The 24,880-nt window shown below is 45.9% G+C and overlaps 1 protein-coding gene across 3 annotated transcripts in view; it reads left to right on the forward strand.

Moving 5' to 3' along the window:
• RNH1 (ribonuclease/angiogenin inhibitor 1) overlaps positions 1-24,880 on the forward strand; it is a 151,610-nt gene that overhangs the window by 125,536 nt on the left and 1,194 nt on the right. Inside the window, exons 1-9 of one of the 3 annotated variants that reach the window (XM_083757244.1) lie at positions 5,308-5,447; positions 15,896-15,995; positions 16,965-17,135; positions 18,738-18,908; positions 19,592-19,762; positions 20,836-21,006; positions 22,331-22,501; positions 23,886-24,056; positions 24,701-24,871. In XM_083757244.1, the coding sequence (XP_083613370.1) occupies positions 15,910-15,995; positions 16,965-17,135; positions 18,738-18,908; positions 19,592-19,762; positions 20,836-21,006; positions 22,331-22,501; positions 23,886-24,056; positions 24,701-24,871 (1,283 nt within the window). In that variant the 5' untranslated portion in view covers positions 5,308-5,447; positions 15,896-15,909. Of the gene's footprint in view, positions 1-5,307; positions 5,448-10,349; positions 10,502-15,895; positions 15,996-16,964; positions 17,136-18,737; positions 18,909-19,591; positions 19,763-20,835; positions 21,007-22,330; positions 22,502-23,885; positions 24,057-24,700; positions 24,872-24,880 lie in introns of those variants that run through there. The other 2 variants (XM_083757243.1, XM_083757245.1) reach the window with 2 other exon arrangements.

Raw genomic sequence — 24,880 nt, forward strand, 5'->3', positions numbered from 1 at the left:
GGACTGCTATTGTTCATGTTAGTCATGTTTTTGTTGTATGTTATGTTACAGCTGGTTATGATTTTCCCTGGTTGTGGAAAATTCAAAGCAAACACAAAGAAAAACATGCTCTGCAAGCGAAAAGAAGGCAGTCTGCTTCCTTGGAAACAAAATAAAATAAAATAAATCTAGACCTCGTGACTAGTTCTATTAATCCCAGTGCATATATTATTATTTCATCAGACTTCAGCCTCATAGTTTACAAATACAGAACTGGCGCCACTGTGCTTCAAATGTATGCTGATTAATAAATGCAGTTAGCAAGCATTGCACGTTATGCTCAGTTGCAGCAAATTATTAAATCTTAAATGCAATTCTAAGATCATCAGTCAATTATAACGCCTTGCATTTAAATATAAAAATGAATACCTCCGTGACATATGTAATCCTTCATCTGCCAAAATATATAGTCCGAAGTTCATTATTTCTTCCTCATATGATTATTTCGAATTAGCCAATCACGAAGCTTTGGTCATGAGCTATCCAGAAGACACCTCAAACATCACGCTGGTCCAGGGTATCTTGTACGCCCTCTGCTGGACAACTCGGCAACGTTTCTCTTGACATGGTGTGCGTAGGGTAGGGGGCTGAGCCCTCCCCAATGTTGAGGGAGCTGCCATCCCCCGAAGTTTGCCGCCACCGGGCAGCGCTCGTGTGCTGGTGGGGGCAGGACCTACAGATCAAAGATTTTATTCATCCTATGTAGAACTTTAATTTACTGTGGCTAAATTCAGGTAGGTAGCATTGTTGGTCTGATACAGTCGAAAATTTTTTTAAAAATTAAAAATTGTCCAGTAGCACCTTGTTGTTGTTGTTGTTTAGTTGTTTAGTCGTGTCCGACTCTTTGTGACCCCATGGAGCAGAGCACGCCAGGCACTCCTGTCTTCCACTGCCTCCCACAGTTTGGTCAAACTCATGCTGGTAGCTTCAAGAACACTGTCCAACCATCTTGTCCTCTGTCGCCCCCTTCTCCTTGTGCCCTCCATCGTTCCCAACACCAGGGTCTTTTCAAGGGGGTCTTCTCTTCTCATGAGGTGGCCAAAGTATTGGAGCCTCAGCTTCAGGATCTGTCCTTCCAGTGAGCACTCAGGGCTGATTTCTTTAAGAATGGATAGGTTTGATCTTCTTGCAGTCCATGGGACTCTCAAGAGTCTCCTCCAGCACCATAATTCAAAAGCATCAATTCTTTGGCGATCAGCTCTCACTTCCATACATCACTACTGGGGAAACCAGTAGCACCTTAGAGACCAACTAAGTTTGTTCTGGGTATAAGCTTTCGTGTGCATGCACACTGCTTCAGATAGTATCTGAGTATCTTCAGATAGAAGAGTATCTGAAGAAGTGTGCATGCACACGAAAGCTTATACCCAGAACAAACTTAGTTGGTCTCTAAGGTGCTACTGTACTGGACATTTTAATTTTTATTTTACTGTGGCTAATAACTGTGGCAGCAAATAGAGTTGTATAAATATTTGGGTGGGGTAGGGTGTGTGTGTGCCTGCTACCTCTTACTACTCCTTGGAGTCATTCCTGGTGTGGATATGTGTGTAAACATTTAAATTCGTATTCAGCAATGCAAAGGAGAACTCATCCTTCATTGGCCTAGCGAGGTGAAGTTCTAACTTTCTTGATAAGTTCTCAGAAATCATAGGCAGGTTCCCAGACTGGTTACAGAGTTTCTTTTTCCATTGGTCAGCTATTATTTTTTTTACTGGATTTGTACCTTTCTCCCAAGGCACACAAGGCGATTTACCATTTTAAAATGCTAAAACAGATACATTAGATAAAATGTAAAGGGACTGAGTCCTTTCAGGCCAGCTGGGAGCTGATGGGAAGAACTCCCTTGCCTGGGCTCCCTCACTCTTCCCTTCTCTCAGGGAAGACAGAGCTCCAGGGAAGATAGGAAAAGCGATGCTTCACTGTCTCTCTCAGGGTTTTTTATGGTTCCTTCAGGAGCTGATGGTATGTGTATAGAGCTTTGTTTTTTTCTGGCATTGGGTTCCTGTTTGTTTTCCTTGCTTATTTGCTAAAGAAGTCGAAGCTGAATTTGATGTCAAGATCTTGCTATCTGTTTCTACTTTGAGCTCAAAATGTAGCAAACAGTAGAGACACCAACCCATCTAACAACTCAGAACACACTGCTTCTTCAGTAACATTTTACAACACAAATCAGACAGCTCTCTGGATAAATCAAAATAAATGCTGGAACAAATGAATTGCTATTCACTTAGCAGAGATAATCATAACTCTTCCACAAAAACAATACAGACCATCAGTTGCTGTCTCAAGGTGAAGCATAACCTTGGCAGGATTTCCATTTCAAAGGTTACACCTGGACTGGCTACTGATTTATTAGCGAGCCATATTCAATGTGTTAGTATTCATATATGAAGCCCTTAACAGCTTGTGACCAGTTTACTTGAAGGCTCACTCACCCACTTTAATAGTTGTCTTTGTTATGCCTAAAATTAATAATAATAATAATAATAATAATAATAATAATAATAATAATAATAATAAATTTTATTTATATCCCGCCCTCCCCAGCCGAAGCCAGGCTCAGGGCGGCTAACAACAATCAACAATCAAACAATCAGATATTCACACATTATAAAAATATTTCATTATAAAAATCAATTAAAATCAAATCAATGGCAACTAATTAAGCAAGATTCTAAGCAGGTTGCCAGAGGAGGGAGTCAGGCTGCGCCCTGACCAAAGGCCTGGTGGAACAACTCTGTCTTGCAGGCCCTGCGGAAGGATGTCAGGTCCCGCAGGGCCCTAGTCTCTTGTGACAGAGCGTTCCACCAGATTGGAGCCGCAGCCAAGAAGGCCCTGGCTCTAGTTGAGGCCAGCCTAACCTCTCTGAGGCCTGGGACCTTGAGGATGTTATTATTTGCAGACCGTAGGTTTCTCTGTGGGGCATACCAGGAGAGGCGGTCCCGTAGGTACGAGGGTCCTAGGCCGTATAGGGCTTTAAAGGTTAAAACCAGCACCTTAAACCTGATCCTGTACTCCACCGGGAGCCAGTGCAGCTGGTATAGTACCGGATGAATGTGATCTCGCAGCGAAGACCCCATAAGGAGTCTCGCCGCGGCATTCTGCACCCGCTGGAGTTTCTGGGTCAGTCTTAAGGGCAGCCCCACGTAGAGCGAGTTACAATAATCCAGTCTGGAGGTGACCGTCGCATGGATCACAGTGGCTAGGTCAGGGCGAGAGAGATAAGGGGCCAACTGCTTAGCTTGGCGGAGATGAAAAAATGCCGCCTTTGTTATAGCTGTAATCTGCGCCTCCATAGAGAGGGAGGTATCGAAGATTACACCCAAACTCTTAACGGACGGTGCTGGCACTAATTGCACCCCCGCAAGAGATGGGAGTTGCCCCCTCAATCCCATATCGTCCCGCCCCAGCCAGAGGACCTCTGTCTTCGAAGGATTTAACTTCAACCGGCTCCCACGTAACCATCCAGCCACAGCTTCCAGACATCTCGCCAGTGTATCGGGGGCCGAGTGAGGATGGCCATCCATCAACAGATAGAGTTGGGTGTCATCGGCATACTGATGGCAACCCAGCCCAAAACTCCGGACAAGCTGGGCGAGGGGGCGCATAAAGATGTTAAAAAGCATCGGGGAGAGAATCGCACCCTGAGGCACTCCACACACCAAGGAATGGCGCGATGACAATTCCCCCCCGAGTGCCACCCTCTGTCCCCGACCAGAGAGAAACGAGCGCAGCCATTGAAGGACTGTGCCCTGGATCCCCACGTCGGCAAGGCGGTGGTCCAGGAGTTCGTGATCGACCATGTCGAAGGCTGCTGACAGATCTAGAAGAATCAGAAGAATTGCTAGGCACTGTAACAAAAATTAAAAATCATACATGCCATTCCCACAGGCTTATGGTCTAAAGATTCCATGTGTGCGCTGTCTGCTTGGTAAGTGACTGTAGGACTCCAGAGGTCCAGGGTCAAGTCTGTTTTCAGCCCAGAAGTTCACTGAGAAGACTTGAACTGGCAATTGTCTCTCAGCCTTATTGGGCAGGTGAGAACCATGTCCTTGGAGTTCCTTGGGTCAAAAAATGAATGAATAAAACACAACACCGCTGGGATTGCTGCTCACAAGAGCCAACTCCTAGGGGTTGAGGGAGCTTTGTCTCTGCCCCAATAACATATTTGGGGGTGGGATCCTAAATTGATGGGCATTGCCCTCCAAATGGTATGTGTGCACCGCATCATGTGATCGATTATGTGGAGCGGGGGTTTCCTGCCCTGCCAAATATTTTATATACGTGTTGGCACCCTGCTGCTGCTTATAGACATATTATGCAAAAATCCGCTTTCACTGTCTGGACAGCACCTGCTGCAGAGCGGCTGGATGACAGGAAGGTGGTGTTGCTCTTTTGAATAGGAAACTGGATGCCGAGGAGGAAAGGCTGCTGGTAGCTGCGCATTCCAGACGCCCGCATGAGGAAATTGCAGCCTTCAGAGGAGAATTCCAAATAAACAGTCCAACACTCTCCCTTTCCTACAAGCAGCCAATTACATTTTGAATCGCTGCCGTTCCAACCAATCAGGAGTTGTCGTGGAGCTGTAACTAAGCCTGGCGCGTGACTGGAAGGGTAGATAAAACCCTCGACTGTGTCAGTGCGGGCCACGCAAGGGGCGGGCCGGAGAAAGCTGCACGCTGCCACCTTGCGGCAGTTTTACAACATTCCAGCAGCAGGACTGGACCAGCTTGTGCGCATGCGCCCTGCCTTTCCGCGGCTGTCGGTAGGTAGCAAAAGTGTCTGTAAAGGGTTGACGTTGCTTCCAGTACTCGGAATCAGGGCGCATCAGTGATCGCGCGGAATCAGTGTGGTGTAGTGGTTAGAGTGTCGGACCGGAAAACCACTGGGGGAGACCAGGGTTCAAAGCCACCCTCGGCCGTGAAGCTCACACTGGGTGACCTTGGGCCAATCACAGCCTCGCAGCCTAACCTACCTCGCAGGGTTGTTGCGGGGATTAAATGAGCAAGGGGAGAACCATGCGCGCCCCCTCGAGAAAGTGGTCGGGTATAAATGCAATAAATACCTAACAGCGGGGGCTTCCAGTCCCTTTACTTTCCCGCATACATTTCTTAACCCTCGCTTCTTTTAAAGAAATATACTTGTTCATACACACTAGCCACCCTTGCTGCGTGTCTCTTGCTGATCCGCCCCCCCCAACACGTGTAGGAAGGAAGGATCGGGGGCATACATCCGTTAGAAAACCAAGCAAGCTTACACGCCCAATCCAAGGCGTTTCCTCGCGATTTGGCAATGCGGAAGCGCGCGGAGCCGAAACTCTGGCGGTTGCGCGGCTACCAGCAGGCGGAGAGTAGGAAGTATCCGGCTGACGTTTCCCAGCAGCTTCCTTGCCAAGGCAGATCCGCGCAGTAAGTATGGCAGGCCGGGCAAGCTGGGGTTGCTTAAAGGCGCTTTGGGCGGCTGGCTTGGAGAGGGATGCGCGCAGAGAGTCGATCTGAGGGCCAAGGCGGTCATAAAAGGGCGCGATGACGCTTCTTTGTGCAAAAAAGAAAGGCTCTCTGTTCGGTTGTTGACCTCAAGCACAGGCCGCCGCTAGAGGAACGCGGATGCTTTCGCGCAGTTTGCTGCTACGCCGTGGCTTAGGGCGCTGCGTCTTTGGGATTTCTCCAACTAGGGATGCAAGCGCTTAGGAGTTTCGGTAGCGAATGCAAGAAGGGCGCGGTCAGCAAGCCGCCTGCAGCAGCCGGGGATGGCGCACTATTTTCCAGTGCCAGCTCATGATGAGGCTGGAGAAGTGGATTGGGATGGATGAGTCATTAGAAAGCGAGGACGCCGTTTCCTGCTTCGTGGATTAGCGCTCGGAATAAGTCAGAGAAGGAGAAGCCCCGCCCCCCGCAAGTTCTGTGGGGTGGGGAGCATCTGCTCTGCTTGTAGGACAGTGGTTCTCAACCTTTTTTTGGCCACGCCCCACCTAAAATCCTGATTACCGCCCCCCCCCCCGCGCGACATATAATTCTTATTATTCAAAAAGTGAACTCCGATTCACGTGGAGGAAGCCTAAAGGGCCATTAACTTGGTCTAACACATTCTTGAATTGCCCCTCTTAAAAATCAAATTGCCCCCCTGTGGGGCGTGTGCCCCATATTGGGAACCATAGTTGTAAAAGGTCAATTCCCAGCATCTCTAAGTAGGGCTGGGAGAGAACCGTGTCTGAAGCCCTGGAGAGTAGCTGCCAGTCAGTGTGGGCAGTATTGAGCAAGATGGACCAATGGTCTGAGTAGGTTAAAGGTAGCTTCCTAATGTTTCTTAAGGCCACCACCTCATACCCACTGTGATGCAGGACACAGGGAACATTTGCCTGCTTTGTTTATTTAAAAGAGTTGTACCCCACTACTCAGCAGATTTGCCAGGACAGTTTTTCAATAGCAATTGCCCCAGTCTAGAAAAAAAAGTAAGAGCCAAAGCCCCATTTATTCCAAAGGGACTGGATTTATCTGAGTAGAGCCCTGCTGGGCCAACATCCTGTTCCCCACCGTGGCCAACCAGGTGCCTATGGCAAGGATGGAAACCTGGGGCCTGAATGTGGCCCCTAGGCTTCTTCAGAATTGTTGCCAGGCCGCCGCCACTCTTTGACATCTGACAGCAGGACATTCCATAGAATGGGTGTAGCTACTGAGAAGGTCTTCTGTCTGATTCCCTGTAACTTCACGTCTCACAAGGAGGGAACTGCCAGAAGGCCCTCAGAGCTGGACTTCATTGTCCAGGCAGAATGATTGGGTGGCTGCTACAGCCCAACACAAAGGAGGAGCAAGATGCAAGCAGAATAACATCCACCCACTCTCTCGCACCAGCCAGTCACTGCCACAAAGAGCTTCAGGTTGCTCAATAATAGACTTCTTGGTGCAAGTCAATTCCATGGGACTTATTCTCAGTGTGCATAGGCACAGCCACGCTAAAATCAATATAGCACTGACACACCAAAGCAGTGGCGTAGCGTGGGGGATGCAGGGGGGGCCGGCCGCACCGGGCGCAACATTTGGGGGTTAGGGTTAGGGGGCGCAAATCCACGGGTTAGGGGGCGCAAATTACTTGCCTTGCCCCGGGTGCTGACAACCCACGCTACGCCACTGCACCAAAGCAAGAAGTTTAGTATGTAAAATCAAGTCCTCCAATTTAGATGGTTTGAATAATCATAAGGCTTTTGAATGGGTTGGGATGACCTTATCAGTCAGAGCCTTGTGAGTCTACATACACTGCAGCAAGAAGTTTACCATCCGTGCTATGATGCAATGTCTTTTGTCAAGAAACTGGCCAAAGTTCATAAGTCTCGGTGTTAAGTACATAAATATGTTGGTGTTTCAGAGCTGAGGTGCATAGCCTTCATTACTGGAGCCAAACAGGTATTCCACAAACATGTAGCAGTTTCCCCTCCCCTGGTGAAACATAATCTCCAGATCCCCAGTTATCATTTAAAATGAGCAAGTTTCTAGAATTGTAGAACCTGAGCTAGGGGGCAAAATTCTGCTCAGGCTTTTGTTGTTGTTGTTTTTGGTGAGAGACTAGGCAGGGGTCAGCAAACTTTTTCAGCAGGGGGCCAGTTCACTGTCCCTCAGACCTTGTGGGGGGCCGGACTATATTTTTTTAGGGGGAAATGAATGAATTCCTGTGCCCCACAAATAACCCAGAGATGCATTTTAAATAAAAGGACACTTTCTACTCATGTAAAAACACACAGATTCCTGGACCATCCGCGGGCCGGATTTAGAAGGCGATTGGGCCAGATCCGGCCCCCGGGGCTTAGTTTGCCTACCCATGGACTAGGGTTTTCCCCCTTTCAATGCTTTATTTTGGTTTCCCCACCCCTAAAAAAGCCCATGGACATGCATACTCACAGAACCTTTCTCTCTGTATCTGCCTCCCTAACAGACTCTCCTGTAGCTCTTTAGATTTCTTCCTTTTGCACTAAGAGCTCATCCACACTTCTGCTTATTCTGTGCCTAGAAGAAAACACGGGTCTGAGAGGTTTTCCATTTGCCCCATTGCTTCCTCCAGGAAAATCCGCTGCTTACTGCTGAATCAGAACAAATGTCAATCCATAGAAAAACTGATTGATGTATGTTTTAATTTGGCAGTAAACGGTGGGGTTTCCTGGAGGAAAGTGGCAGGACAAGTGGAAGTGTGGAAGAGCATCATGTCTCACAACTCCCATTCCTCCATCACTCCTGTTTCACACTCCCCAAGAAGGTTGCGCAGACAGATTGTTCAATATAATGCAACACTGAATTCCACCCGGTACCTGTTTCAAACTGCAAAGCTGAAGAACAGCCCTTTGCTTCTCCTTAGGTCAGGCGGTTGTAGGAGGAACTAGAACTTGTGAAATCAGAGAACAAAGTAATCTTTGCTGGAGGCATTTACGAAAAGAGGAAACTGGAATTTCCTTCATAGGCAGTTGTCTTTTAAAAGGATGTCAGGAATTACTTAAGACTAATGAAGGTCACCACACTGTTGAACAGGTATGGACAGAGGAGCAGTCCAAGGCTGTGGGAGGATACACCAGGACAGAATATGGGATTCATGAATGGCCAGAAACAAATTCAACTGGAAGAACCTTCTGGTAAAAAGCTAGGTGCTTCCAGAGGGGACAAAGTGTAGGGCACTTAATTAATTGAGGATTTCTGAAAGAGGCTTGTATGAAAAGACCTGGCAGCCTTGGGCTAGGTCTGAAATTGATTACATAAGCAGAAGGAGTAGAGAAGGGAGAAGACAGACAATTATCAGTGTTCCCTGGCCCACATCAGCTCTGTCTCCATCTTTTTGTAGGTTTGTGGACAAACAAGAACAGCTGATTTTTACCTACATGTATGGATGCCCATGGGGACAAGGGGTGGCAGTTGCCAGGGCCTCCTCTCCCATTTATCAGTGTGAGGCAGCCACCTCAGGTTCTAGATTTTGAATGTCATAAATGGGTAGCAAATTGTTAGTTATTTAGGTTGTTGTTATATTTTTGTTGCTATGGAAGAGGAGAGATGCTTCTAGGACTTTATGCGTCAGGTATGAACATAACATTATTTGCCTCATAACATGAATTGTGCTTATCTGAGGTACTCCTAGAAATTGTCTTTGGCATTATGCCATATATTGGGTGGGATTTTTTTTTAAATCCCCTTTACACACCCTGCTATACCTCTTCTGGGCAAGAGTACACTTCTAGCTATTTTTCAGAAATGGTGAACAGCAGCAATGCTCTCTCAGCACAGCAGCGCCTTCCCATTTTGAAAACCTTATTTAGTTGTATGTGTTCATGAAAATGTTTTGGCTGCCATGCTCCTCTGCTCTACTTACTATTCCTCTGTGGGAGCATCTCCAGGGCACACTTGCAGCCTGATCCTATACTGATCCTATACATGTTTACTTAGGAGTAAGGCCTGCTGAGTTCAAAGAGGCATCCTTCCAGTGTGTATACTAGGATAAGCTATCAATCACCCCTAGCCAGTTAGAGGAGATGAACAGCATGGCCCCTTCCTCCTCAATGCAGAAGGTTATCACTGGACCTATTTTGTACAGATGGGATATATTGCAGTGTTGTGGGTGAAAATTCATGCTTGGAAGTATAAGACAGTGGGCAAAAGTTTGCTTATTGCACACGCTCATCTGTTTGCAGAAAAGCATAAAGACACGCTTTCAAAAGTAACCTGTGGAGAAAATTGTGAAAAGGTCAGCCTTCCAGAATCAGGTTCTTAAAACATGAACCTTGTTTGCTTGGACTTCTTAAAAAATAAATAAAATCTCAGGGTGTGTGTGACAAATTTATAAGTTTTGAATTTTGGCAATTTGGCAACCTGGGATAGAATTCCTGCTTTTTGCTCTGGGAGGTCTCCAGGCAGCCAACAGGCACAGCATCTTCTCCCAGTGTGGCAATGCAGACATGGGGGAATCTGCACCTCTTGAATGTCACACTGCTGGTCGAAAGCAAGGCTGTGACAACCTAATCGAGAGGTAGATTTACAGAGTCTGAGCAAGTCAGAGCAAAAGTGCTATCCCAGATCTTCTTAGCAAAGGCGTTCGCACCTCTGGTATTGTAAAAACAAGGAGACTTGTAGAAAACCAGCAAGACTCCCTTCCGCCTGTGGCTGCTGTGATGACTCTTCCAAAGGGGAGACTGATGCGTCACCGCACATTTGGGAAAGCCTCATGCGGCGCCCTGGGAGTCGAGCTTGCCCAAACAGAATCGGCTCGGTCTTGGTTGAGGGGAAAGCAGAGCCCATCTAATTACTACAATCGGCACTGTAAACGAGCGATCCCGCCCAGAAGGAGGCGCGGCTAGGCAGATTAGTTCCAGCGCTTCCCGTTAGGGGCGGGTTGGCCGAGAAGCTATTTATTGCGTTTCGGGCGGCGGCGGCGCTGGCGCTTGGCTTCGGCAGAGCTGTATTTGGGTTGGTTCTCCGCGCGGGCCGAAGATCGGGTAAGTAAGCGCCGACCTCGCTCTCTTTTCAAGGTATTGGGGTTGGCCAGCAAGTACTGCGTGGTCGGGTGGTTGTTTTTCGTTTTAAACCAGGTGTCATAGGTGCCTGAGATGCGCGCAAATAATGGATTTCTAGTTTAGGCAGCGGGGTTGGAAAGCAAGGCTGGTTTTGAGTTCCTGTTTTTAATTAACCCGCTTCTGACGCGTTTGTGTCGCAAGGAAAGAGGGAGGCACTCCAGCCTCTTCCTTGCTGAGCCTGACACTGCAGAAAGTGGCCGATCGGGGCTGGGAAAATGGTTCCTAGCTAGGAATGAATACTTGCTCTCGGGCTTCTGTGAAATAAACCCAATTCATTGTCATTTGTATGCTGTAATAGCCGCCCTCCCCGATTTAAAATAGCATGACTTTAATGAGGCGTCAGCTAATTTCCCCGGAAGTTCTGCCCCTTTACTATGGTAGAAAGTGTGTAGCGGTGGCTCAGTTTCTTAATAATAACAACATATAGAAAGCTTTGTGCTGGAAAAACTCGCACTTGGGTAGGTATATGGAGGATTCCTCCCTCCCATTTGCAAAGGACAGTGGTGGCATTTCAAAGTAGCAACACAGTAAGAAGTGGATGGGTTTTGTTGCTTTCCCCGCTCTCATCCTTTGAGAGTGATCTGTGTGTTTTGTGTGTTTGGAAGTTGTCATGGAAACCTTCCGCTGCCAACTTGTGGAGCTGAAGTTGGAGGGTGTCAGAACTTGGTTAGGTGAGCTGGCTGGGGCTGAAGGGAGCTGTATTCCAGCAAGACCCAGAGGCCACCAGGTTAGCAAAGGCTGGTCTGAGGGAAGGCAGGGTCTGTCTCTTTCACGCAGAGGCCAGACTCCCAGGTCTGTTTGGGGATGCTCCCGCTCTGGGTTTTCTGCATAGAGCAGAGGGCTGGGCCCAGTGGCTTTGCAAGGCCCTTGCCCAAGCTCTATGAATCTGGTACTTATATGGTTCCAAAAGAATGTTGGTTTTCTCTGTGAACAGCATTTTATGTTTCATTAGCTAGCTTTGCTCAACTGCTGGCATCAGGCTGTTTTGTGACCTGAGGTTTTGTGCGTTTTGCAGTGCGCTTCAGTTTTGAAAAGCATGTGGTTGGCATTCCCCCGTGTTGCCTATTGTCAGCTGCTGTTCATGCTCTAACACAGGAATCAAACTCGCTGAATTTCCTTTTAATTGTTCATGGCATCTAGATAAAAAGCAACTCACAACTACTAGGCAATTTACAACCAGCCTCCCAATGCTTGCTTTGGTTTCTCTCCCCACCCCGCAAGCTGGAGCTCTTGACTGTTCAGTTGAGAGGCATAAAGTATGAGCTGATTTCACAAGTAGGTCTGTGGCAACTCTTAATCTCAGGGTCATGGGTTCGAACCCCACACTGGGCAAAAAGATCCCTGCATTGCAGGAGATTGGACTAGATCAGTGTTTCCCAACCTTGGGCCTCCAGCTGTTTTTGGACTACAATTGCCATCATCCCTTGCCACTGGTCTTGCTAGTCAGGGATGATGGGAGTTGTAGCTCAAAAACAGCTTGAGGCCCAGGGTTGGGAAACACTGGACTAGATGACCCTCATGGTCCCTTCCAACTCTACAATTCTATGATAAACCTCTATGATCGTATCATATTAGATAGGACCATATAGGCCAGCTCTTTGTTGGTATAAGTTAGAGATGAGGAACTCGTGGCTCCCTGGATGCCAATTCCCATCAGTCCCAGTCAGCATTGCCAGTGGTTAAGGGTGGTAGGAGGTAGCCAACAGCCAAAGAGAAGGACACCCACACATTTCCCATCCCTGGAACAAGTGAAGGACCATCGTTTGTGCCATTGTAAAATAATGGCTGTCAAAAACCAGCAGCTTCCTTTGAGTGAAGCCTATCAACCTGGTATGTTTTTCTCTTAACGACTGGGAGTTGGCAGGCATTGCATATGTTGTATTTGCATACATGATGTAAACGGGAAAGGGAATAGAGTTGCAAGGATGGAAAATCCCTAGATGCCTCATTATCCAAAAGGGTGTGTTCAACTATAAATAGCTGATGTCTAGAAACTAGTGGTCTCTTCCAGCCATCGCAGTAGGGGGTAGAAAAGAGAACAGGCTTCAGGTGTCCTTTTTATTGTGTATTCATTACGATTTGGGCTCATGATGGTATAGGGCTGATGATACATGACTCCACTTTCAATATGGTTTGTGCCTGCTGAGATTTCGGGGTAGGCATACTGCTTCATTTCCAATTGGTTCTTCTTCCTGAAATCCTGCTACTTTCCACACCTCAAATGCTCCATGTGTGAGCGCATGCTTTCATTGTGCTATAGTGCAAGAGTGTCCCTCCAGAAGGCAATAAAACGGTAACATTGGAGAAGCATTGAATCTGTGCCCCGAGTTCTGGGAATCTGCAGATATGGTCCTTTTCCTTTTTCTAGTTGGAAGCCACCAGAGCTTTATATACACATTGCCATGTTTTGACAGATGAAACAACAAAGTGCACAAATTGAGGTACAAAGTTACCTGGAGAGAGGCAAACGTTCAGCTGTGCAAAGTGGGAGGATATGATGTGGTTTGAAAGCTCCATCAGTAGAGCCTGAGGCTCTTGATCTCAGGGTCGTGGGTTCGAGCCCCATGTTGGGTGGAAGATTCCGGCATTGCAGGGGGTTGGACTAGATGACCCCCTTGGTCCCTTGCAACTCTATGAATGGAAGGAACTGTCAATTTCTAGTGACATTGGAATTTGCAAGGTTCTTGCAGGCAGATGGTTTAAGCCGGAAGCATTGTGTGGGGCACAGTTGGTGATCTCTAGGGAACACTTCCTTCTTTGATATGCCCAGCAACAGGCTGACAATGTGGTCTGTTACTTTAAAGGTGATCAGTAGAAACTGGTTACTCAGACTTTTCTAGTGGAACTACTTGGAAGTGAATATGATATGGCCAAATACCTCCCCAAGACTTGAGAGTTTCTCCGTGCAGTTTATCAGCCTACAAAAAGAATATGCGGCACAGGTCGATTTTATGTGTGTGTGTGTGTGTGTGTGTGTGTATAAATGAGAGTGGATGTCATTTGATGGCCAAACCAGGCAGATAATTTGTGAACTATTACTTAGGCGTTTTTTTTGTGTGTGTTTTTTTGCCCCCAGACAGTTTCAGAATCTGTGATCAGGCACAGAAAAAGTGTCGTAGGTAGGTAACCCTGTCTCCTTCTACTATTTCTACTCAAAATCATCCCACGCCCATTTGGGAGAAAGATATAGGCTCCCCGCCACATATCTTTTCTAGCTCTTTTTCTATCCAGAGCTGGTGGAAAATAATTTGAGTGGACAAATGACAGGGTATGGAAGGGTTAAGCACCATTAGCTCACCTGTCCTACTTCCCTTCCTGGCTGCAGTATCCAGTGTCTGCTTTGTACTATGAAAAGGGAGGTGAGAGGGAGTTGCACATAGGTGAGTGCTTTGTTAAAACTGTTTAATGTTGCTAGCTTCTGAGGCACGGCAATATTAATACCAGGTAACTTGCTTGACAAGTATTCACAGAGTCTGTTTCTGTGTTGTTTCCAGGAAAAGATATTGGGAAGATCCAGTCGTTAGGTTGGGCATTTGGGTTGGGTTTTCTGGAGCTGATGGAAACGTGCTTTCTCTGCCAGCTCACTGGTGAATCAGCTTTCAGAAATGTCTCGTAACAGCTCTTCAACCCAGAATAATTAAGCTCAGTGATTTTTTTCCTGGAGATACTGAAAGGTACATAGTACCAGCACCATTTCCCCCTAAAAGGCTAAAAGTGTGACACTTATTGTAACAACTTCATTGTGAGTACCGGCACCCTTTTTCTATAGAAAAAAAGTACTGGTTAACCTTATATCAAATTTCACTTGGAAATTTCAAAAGGGGGGGGGAAACCCCAAGGGTACCAAATGCCTGGAGTTCAGGGGAGTGGTTTATAACGTGTACCCCTTGGAGAGAATGATAGAATAGTTATATCACTTTGCAAAGTGATATCAGAAATCCTGGCCTAACCTTGGGACCAAACCAAGTGTGATGTGGGAGGTTTATGAGAAGATCTCATGAAGTTTTTTCTTTTTTAAAGCCATCTCTCCCAAGGAATATAGGGAGTCATACTTACAGCAGGCCAAGATCTTGTGGCCACCAGGTGAGAGAAATAACATGAAGCAGAGCAAGTATCAGGAAAGAAAAGAAGAAAAAAACACTCACCCTGAAAAAAACACTTTCAAAATGAATCAACTGACATCACAGTATGGTTCTCAATACACCTTTTATATCTATTGAGAACTGGAACAGAAGGTGGAATTTTCCATCTTTTGTATTAATTTTATTGCTCATACGGGCAGAGCTACATAAGATGTAGATCATGAATTACCAAATAAATGGCGTATCTAATACCAAATAAATGGCGTATCGTGGCTGCTGTGCTGTGTGTGTTAAATCCAGTGCAGTTGCTGGTGCTGCAGGCCTAGAAGGGTCCAGATTAACAGTACAGTGGTACCTTGGTTTAAGAACAGATTATTTTATGAACAACTTGGATTAAGAACGCTGCAAACCCGGAAGTAGGTGTTTTGGTTTGTGAACTTTGCCTTGGAAGTAGAACATGTTCTGCTTCCTGCTGAGTGTGTTCCATTTGTAAATTGAGTCCCCCACTGCTGTGGGAAAGCATGCCTTGGTTTAAGAATGCTTTGATTTAAGAACGGACTTCCAGAACGGATTAAGTTCGTAAACCAAGGTACCACTGTACCAAATACTGGAGTTGCAGAGTACACGTAGTGCCAGCTCCATTTAATAAAGGGCCCTCTCTAAACTCGCATCTTCACTACAAATGTAGGCTGTGCAGATCAGGAATGTAGTCGCCTTCAGAATGGGGCTAAAGTTTACAAATGTTGAAACATTGCCCTTCAGAGGTTCACTTCTAGTAAATGTGGTTAAGACCGGCTGTCGGCAGAGAGACAGAAGCGTTGCATGATTCATGTGTGTGCTTTCGGGCTGTTGCATCAGCTCTTGTTAAGACGGGGCCTCTTTGGGTTAAGTTGCAAGCGGCCACAAACAGTACCTTTCAGCAGGGGGCTAGTTCTTGAGCAAGTGCAGGAGTCTTTTGAGAAATTCTTGCTTGCAACTGAGATAGCTGCAAATGCTGTAGACCAGGGATAGCCAGCAGTGAGGCCGCCAGCTGCTGTTGGGCTGCCAGCACTCATCATTTTTGGTGGCAGAGGCTGGTGGGAGTTGGAGTTCATCAACATGTGGAGGGCAGCATAGTGGCTTCTGCTATAGAAAAGCAAACAAAAATGCTGTAGTTTGAATGGGAACAATAGCCTTCCCCTTGACCCTTGTTGTAGGAAAATAATACCTCTCTCTCTCTCCCCTTTCTCTCCAGCTGTTGCATCAAAAATGGACCTTGACATCCAGTCCAAAGAGCTCAGTGGGTCCAGCTGGAAGGAACTTCTTCCAACCTTGAGCCAGTACAAAACCATCAGGTAAGTAAAATGTCAGCGAAACCCATGTATGTTAAGGTCTCACAACTGCAAGGGCTCCATTCCGATGGAACTTGAGCTGGTGTAGTTATTGCTTGAAAACATTGTCCTGGCCCCAAAATACCTAGAGATGCTCCTCACAACCAGATTTCACATTGTCATTTATCAGTTACCAAGTTTTGTTCTTGGTTAACTGCTCATGGTTTGTCTGGGAGAGACAAGCCCAAGTTCACTGTGGCGGCAGCAGCGCACAGAGGCGAAGGAGCAAGTCATATATGATTTTGGCTTGTTCCTGTAAACCAGTGATGGCCAAACTTGGCCCTCCAGCTTTTTTGGGACTACAACTCCCATCATCCCTAGCTAACAGGACCAGGGATGATGGGAATTGCAGTCCCAAAACAGCTGGAGGGCCAAGTTTGGCCATCACTGCTGTAAGCCATGGTTTGGCATAGAGCTGCATGGGAATGAAAGCAATGTCTAACTTAATTGTTTCAAACCAGCAGTCATTTTTGTCTGCTCTTGTTTCATTTGAAAATCATATTGCTTGTTGAATTATTTTATTGTTGCAGATTTATTTTGTGAGTGCTTGGGAGGCTTAAGGGCAGTGCTTTTTTTTCTGGGGAGGATGCAGAGGTACACATACCCCTAAACATTTTGTGAATCTTTGTACTTTTGTCAAAAAAAATTTCCTGATTTGAACTATAAAATTGTGGTTTTGAGTCAAAATGAGAGTACCACAAACATTTTTTTTAGAGAAAAAGCACTGCTTAAGAGTATATGGCGAATCTGCTGTAATAAAGGTTCCAGTTTGCTGATAGACAGACAATGTTGGATTTCACCTTTTGTTGTTCAAATATTCTGGAAGTCTTCCAATCAGGTTGGAAGGGAAAAAAGAATTCTGTAGAGGAGAAATGTTTCTCTCAGCTGGTTTGTTTGAGCTAACACCCGGCTCCTCTTCCCCTTCATTCTCAGGTTGGATGACTGTAGTCTATCAGCTAGCCATTGTAAAGATCTCTGTGCCTTTCTGAGCACAAAGCAAACATTGACTGAACTGAAATTGAACAACAATGAACTGGGAGATGCTGCTGTAGAGCTGCTGTGCAAAGGATTGCTGAGTCCAAGCTGTAACCTTCAGAAACTATGGTAAATCTGCTACAATCTGTCATGGCTTAAGTTTTGTTAGCCGAAGGTCTCCACAGATGGAAATGTCCACAGTAGGAAGGTTGTCTGTGATAAATTCCCTTCTGGCTAAGAAAGTGGCTCAGAATTCCTTTTGGGCTTAAACTATTTTTGCTATTGTTGAACTGTGGTCTCTGCTTCTTATATTCTTCCCATCAAGTTACCACTGTATGAGTTTTTCCTGGAGCAGCTGGACTGGGGGACCTCTGCTAACCTATAATCAAACCATTTGCTTAGGCTGGCATACAAGTAGGTGGGGAAATCAATAATAATAATAATTTATTAATTTATTACTTATACCCCACCCATTTGGCTGGGCTTCCCCAGCCACTCTGGGAGGCTTCCAACAGGAGATTAAAAATACATTAAAATGTCTTTCCCCCCAACATTGCCCAGAAGTAGTGGTGCTGTTTTGCATGCTCTAAAACAACTGCCACACCTTGATTCACCTTCACAGTGATCCAATAGGTTAGATTGCAGAACTTGGGCTCCTGTCTGTCTGTCTGTCTGTCTGTCTACCTATTTGGGGTTAGATGCTGAGTTCTTCCAGCTCTCACACCTTCCAAAGCTCACATGTGCTTATTGGCTTCATATGGGACAAGGAACGGATCTCTGTGACTACTGAATTGGGTGAAGTGAACCTGGGCACCTGGGAATATGAAACTAGTAGCAGATCAAAGAACATCTCAAGTGTCAAGAGGGCTTTGTGTTCATTATCTCATCCTGACAACTGAAACAATGTGTTTCGGTTTTAGTGCCAGCACCCCAGAGAGCAGTCCAGAAAGTGGCTTCTAGTAAAATGTGGCTGGTCTTCAAATGGCAATTACGGCCTTCCTGATCATATGGCTTTATGGCTTCATGACTTAAATGGCCCCTGTCAGTCTGGGCTGCACTAGTGCAGTGCAGTGCAGTCCCTGATATTGTAGGCTGTTTTCTCCTACCACAGTTTGCAGTTATAACACATGGCTTGAAGATATAGAAAATATCACTGTGGAGGGGATGGTGTCTCTAGTTACATGACTGAGAAGAGGAGTGCAGAGGGTTGGCTCCTCTGTTTTTCCTCTTGAAAACTCTGTAAAGTGTTATGACTTGTTAGGCAGCATTTTTTCTACATACCTGCTGGGCTGGTACTGCTTGAAACACACTGTATAGGGATTCTTTTTCTGCTGTGGGATTCCTTGTGTTGCATCGGACAAAAGCCAACAAACATTTCTAAGCCAGTCCGTAAACCTATAAGGCAGGCAAAAATCAAGGGGGGCAGGGGGTCTATAGCATAAAGGAGCTGTGGTGGGAGAAGCTTTGCCTGTCTTTGTGCCCTTGAGATAACTCTTAAGGGACATACATGGCCTTTGCCTACTCAAAAGACAGCAGCATTAATATTTGGTTCCCCGTGGGCATCAGTATCATCTGCAGAGAATTTATAGATGTAAGCTTAGGTTATAGTCTTATGCAAACACAGAATTGTACAGTATATTTCAAATAATATTTCAATTACCTAGGTGTCAAGGTAAAACAGTAAATGAGGAGTTTTAGGGAGGCTGACTTAACTCTGCCTTGTTCTTCCAGGCTGCAGAACTGCAACCTCACCAAAGGCTGCTGCGAGAGTCTCCGTTCTGTGCTCAGCAGCAAGCCATCCCTGACTGAGCTTCACCTGGGAGACAACAGTTTGGGCACAGCAGGAGTTAAGATATTGTGCCAGGGACTTTTGGATCCCAACTGCCAGCTGGAAAAGCTTCAGTAAGTGACTACTAGATTTGTTAGCAAAGATCTCTTGTCTGAGAAGATTTGTCAAGTTAGAAAGCATCTCTTTTCGAACTCAGATGCATCTTGCCATGGTCGTGGGTTACTCTCAAGGAGTTGGATGAAAACAGCTGAGGCTGATGGTGAACAATTCCTCCCCACCCCCCAGTTGCTTGTAAAAAGTCATACAAAGTGTGTTTTGTACAGTGTCTTTTCTCAGATCTACACACACTTTCTGATAACAATATCCAAGAGAGATTGAGAGATCAGAGCTGGTACGGGTGAAAATATTCACTATTAATAATAATTAATATATCGCTTAATGCCAAAATAAGCTTATTTAGCAACAGGTATACAAACTAACAACACAAACCTTAAAGTATAAACTACACATTAGAACAATTCCATGAACAATCATTGTGTCTAGGTCAGCTTTCCCCAACCTGGGAGTCTCCAGTTGTTTTTTGGACTATAGGTCTCATCATGCCTGGTTATTAACCATACAGGGTGGGAATGATGGACAACGGAGCTCCCCCAAACCTCTGGAGGCACCAGGTTGTGGAGGGCTGGTCCAGATGTGTGTTCAGAAGGAGGAAGCTTTGTGCTTGAAAATGCCAGACTGTTTGAGCCTCCTTCTTATCTATTGGGGGGGGGGGTTTCTTTCTGCTCTTCTCCTGTAGGCTGGAGTACTGTGAGCTCTCAGCAGAGAACGTGGAGGCTCTCAGCTCTGTCCTGCGCACCAAGCCATCCCTGAAGGAACTCAACCTGAGCAACAACAAACTGGGGGATGCCGCAGTGAAGCAGCTTTGCCAGGGCGTGCTGGACGACAACTGTAACCTGCAATCACTGCAGTAAGGCCTCTCTTTCCAACCCCTGGCTCTCTCCCCAGGCTCAGCCCCTCTTGCTTAGGCTGCACCCGCTTCACTGCACCTGCCACACATCCTTCACCAGCATCCATGGTCTCTTCTGCAACTTTCATGGCTGCTCTGGAAGCGCTCACCTCTTTGGTTCTGTCAGTGCTGCCTGCAAACTCCTCGTGGCTCTCTTGAGCCTTCAGAGTGAGGGGCACCATTAAGAAGAAAAGTCTGGTTATCTGCCAAGTGAAGCAAGCTTCAATGGGAGCTCCCCCCTCAATGCATGTGGAGGGCTTTGATGCAACAAATTGCAGAAGGAGCAGCTCTCTGTAACTGCTCAGCTGGTTCCTGGGTAACTTGGGGGGAGAAATTGGTTTGGGTGGGGTGTAACAATGGCTACTTGCTGCAACCGCTGTAATTGTGGCCCTTAAAGCAGAAGTCTTGGCAGTGTGTGTGACATGTTACAGTTGTACCTTGGTTTTCGAACAGCTTAGTTCACGAACAACTTGGAACTCGAACGCCGCAAAGCCGGAAGTAGGTGTTCCAGTTTGCGAACTTTGCCCTGGAAGCCGAACGTCCAGCGCGGCTTCCACAGCTTCTGATTGGCTGCAGGACGCTCCTGCAACTAGTTGGAAGCCGTGCCTTGGTTTCTGAATGTTTCAGAAGTCAAACGGACCTCTGGAATGCATTCTGTTCAAAAGCCAAGATACGACTGTATATGCAATTTTACAGTGCATTGGAATCTTCCTTTAAGATTTATGTGATGCCACTTCTAAATAAAACCAATTGAAGGTTTTCTTTTCTCCTAAAACCATCTTATGGCATAGAAATACACACACTGCATATTCCACTGCATTTCTTGATGCACAATCATTTCGATAAGCATTTTTTTTTGGGGGGGGGAGCTTGCAGTGCTCAATAAGCCTCTAAGGCGTTTCACTACTGGCCAATAAAACTGCAGTTTTGGCAAAATTGAAATAATGTGTGTGTCTGCTAGTGTGTGGCAGCAGCTGTGGGCAGGGTTGCTGAACGGAACGTAATTTGTGCTTTGGCTTCTTGCTTTCCTGCAGACTGGAGAGCTGTGACATCACACCTGCCAGCTGTCGGGACCTCAGCGCTGTGCTAAGTTCAAAGCCGTCCTTGACTGAGCTCTGCATAGGCGAGAACAAGATTGGTAACGCAGGTGTATCCCTCTTGTGCCAGGGGGCCTTGAATCCCAACTGCAAAATACGCAAGCTGTGGTAAGTGGCTTTATCTAGAGCAGGTGTAGCTTGTCAACTAGACTGTCACAAGAGCAGACTATTTTCTAAAAATATATATATAATCTTTCTTGGTTTTCGAATAGTGTCACTGTAGTTGCAGTATTTTGGTGTCCCTATGTGAATGTTAATGTGTCTTTTTACTATGCACCTTTTAAAGAATTCCTGTGCCACTTAAATAAATTCTGTGTAATTCAAATATTTCCCATGTACCTTTTTGATAATATCTTTATAAGCCCCTTGTAATTTTTTTACCTCCTTTTCTACTTTTTTCTAAATGTGTACCTTTTTGTAATGCAATATATAGTGGGTTGTGTTGTGCTGGTGGATACTGAATTGTGTGTTGTAGGAGTCAGATCTGTTTAACTACATGCCTGATCCTGAAAGCTGCTCATGTTACAAAACGTGCAGAATTCAGTCTCATAAACTTCATTCCTGCAAGCCTGTACATTTCCCAGCCCTGGAAAACATGCTTTTTAAAACTCTTGCAGTGCCAATAGGAATCAATGGTAAAAGCTCTGTCCTCCGTAAATCATTTTTTTCACCAATGTGCATTCCTAGGACTCCAAGTAAATGTTTGCCAAACAAGTTTTGCAGATGGAACTCTAAATGTTTCATATCCAGTGTTGCTCTTCTTGCTAGTGCAATAGACTTCTGCTTGTGCAACAGAAGTTACCTCCTCTGCAGCCTTCTGCAAATGCTCAAAATCTGTTCTAGAGGGTTGGAGGACAGGGATGACCTGTTGCATCAGTAGAACTCTGGATGTGCAACACTGGCTGCTTCTTTCACTGGTGAATTTTCCAGGGGAGAAAATGTGGAGGTTTATGTGAATAAGGGTCATATATCCAAATTGCATGCACACTTATTGACATAATCAAGGGCAGGGAGCCTGTGGTTTTCCAGTATTGTTGGACCACATCCCTGACCAGTGACCATCCTGGCTGGGACTGATGACCATTGAATTCCAACAGCAGCTGGACTACAGGTTAGCCATCCCTGCCCTAAGGAGTTATTGGACCTTTCAGGCTTAGACACATTGGTAAATGCACTTCGCTTCTAGTAGGTGTCTGTTTGGCTGACATGGGGTTTACATTGTAGGCCGCACACGCATTTGGTTGGAGATGTCTGTTGCTCCTGCTTAATGCAGGAGGGAAACTTTGTGTATGAGGATTTGTCTTAGTACAACAAACGGTCTCGCTCATGTGGACTCCAGGGGTTCCAAACGGCACACACAGCTTGAAGTTTCTATAACACACTCTTCAGATCTTGCCAGTGACTAAAGACAGTGACTTGATTATTATTTCAGGTTATGGGAATGCAATATCTCAGCACCTGGCTGCAAGGACCTCTCCAGTGTCATTGGTACCAAAGAGACTCTCAAGGAGATGAGCCTGATTGGAAATAATCTAAAAGATGCAGGGATGGAGTTCTTATGCCAAGGACTGAAGGACCCAAAATCTAAACTTGAGTCATTGTGGTAAGGAGCTGGAGGCTTATTTTTCTGTTGTGGCTTTTTTTGCAGGTGTAACAAGGAAGTCATGAGTAAACAGGATGGGTCTGTGACTATTAAGGATATTTATCAAGAGGCTCAGTCTGACTCCAAGGACTTTCAGCATGACACAGTATTCCAGCTTCTGATCATAAGGATCCCTTTAAACTTTTGTCCACCAAGTCAAGTTGCAGTGAACAATAACAGCTGTCTTTCATGAGAAAATCAGCAGACCAAAACCAAATAGAGAAGGGGGAGGGGGAACCCGTAAAATATTAAACTACTCCTACTAAGGGGGTGAGTGCAGCAACCACACTCTTCAAATAAGTCTATGAGTCAGGTGTTTCAAGTTGGCCAAAGCTTGTTTGAGTTCTCCTGCGAGGTCAGCCAAGGCAAGGAAAGTGCCCAGGTCATCAGGGCTGCTAGGAAATGGCTGAGTAGATGGATTGGATAGCCTTTTGCCTGCTCCTAGACTCCTCACCACTGGTCAGCAGTCTGGCAGGACAGCATCTCCCACACCACACAGTTTATGACCTCGGCCAGCCTACTTTCACTTCTGGCCCTCTCCTTCTTGGATTTGCAACTCCCCCCAGCCCCAGCCAGCAGGACCAAAGGTCAGGATGATGGGAGTTGCAGTCTGAAACAGCTGGAGGATGTCAGGTGCAAGAAGGCTTAACTTGGGCCATACGGGTATAATAAGTGAATGATACATATGAAAAGTTGGGCTATTCCTAAGAGGAGAAGAAAGTGATTTGTCATCTAGGCCCATGTGGGAGCAATTGAGTGGGGCAAAGGTTGCTGACCCTTCAGCCTTCTGTTCAGTTCAAAATATAGCCCCTGCTGAAAAACCACCATGGAGAACTGATGCATGAGTTTTTAAATATATATAAACAAATATTTTTATTAAAAGTTGGTAACCTCAAGACTTGATTATTGCAATGCTGTCTATATGGGGCTGCCCTTGTGCCTTGTCTTTTAGATCCAAGCCTGCTTGATATAATTCCCAGCTGATTTAGCTTAGTGTCCCTTCAGAGGGAGCCATAAGTCAAGGGTGGCTCTGTTGAAGAATCTGCTCCAGAGGAGAAGGAACTAAATAATTCCATTCCAAAATTGTCAGCCCATCCTCCTGCCTTCTTCAGTCAGTCTATTAATTTCTCTGCTGGAGCGATTTGCCTGATGTTGATCTACTATCTGTTTATGGTTACAAGTTGCCTAACAGACACCATTTAAAGAAGTTATAATGGATGTGTATTGAGTCCATTTCTCATATTGTTTTGGTCAGATATGATTGAATCCACAGAAAGGAAAAGTAACCCTAGATGGCCTATTGCACTGCAGAGTTGTCAGAGATATTCTTATTTGTCTACCATAGGCTAAGAGAATGTGGTTTGACTTCAGCCTGTTGCAAGAGCCTTGGCTCTGCTCTCAGCGTGAACGGGACTTTGAAAGAGCTGCATATCGGTGGAAATAATCTGTGTGATGCAGGGGTGACTGATCTCTGTGAAGGAGTTCTGAGCCCCAGCTGTAACCTGCAATCCCTCTGGTAAGTCACCTTAGACATTTGTTGCTCTCTTGAAAACAATGTGTTAAGGTTTTTCTAAAACGTTATTGAGCTTAGAACTCTTGTGTTATTGCTGTAAATACGGAGGGGAGGGGGCTGCCCTGTTTGGCATTCTGGTGCCTCTTTGTTTTGCCTTAAGGCAGGCTTCCTCAACCTCGGCCCTACAGATGTTTTTGGCCTACAACTCCCATAATCCCTAGCTAGGAAGACCAATGGTCAGGGATGATGGGAATTGTAGTCTCAAAAAACGTCTGGAGGGCCGAGGTTGAGGAAGCCTGCCTTAAGGCTTGGCAGCAGATCTCTTCCATGACTATGTTTCATCTATGGTGACAGCCTGCCATACTTGAAAAGAAGGGCATGTGATGTGAAATACCCAATTACAAGTTTTACAATTAATAAAAATAAATTTGCCAGTTTGGAACATGTTTTAATGCTGGAACACTTGGGTAAACTAAAGGGTGAACTACGTTTTTCCTGGGCCGAGACTTGTTCCTCTTCACATTAGCTGAATGCCTGCTTGAAAGGCAGCAGTGTGAAATTTGTTTGTGGGTTCAGCAGAGGAGACATCTTGAGAGAGATTCCTCCCTTGTGGATATGTCTGGTGCTTATTCTGCCCTTCTTCTTAGGCTGGGACAATCGGAACTCACAGAGGTTTGCTGCGATAAGCTTGCCGAAGTCATCGTTGGAAAACCCTGCCTACAAGAACTGGATGTAAGCTACAGCCATATAGGAGATGAGGGTGTGCGTAAGCTCTGCGAAGCAGTGAGAAGTCCCAACTGTAACCTGAAGTACCTGATGTAAGTGAC

Source organism: Podarcis gaigeae (assembly GCF_964106915.1).
Source record: "Podarcis gaigeae genome assembly, chromosome: 1".
Taxonomy (NCBI): Eukaryota; Metazoa; Chordata; class Lepidosauria; order Squamata; family Lacertidae; genus Podarcis; species Podarcis gaigeae.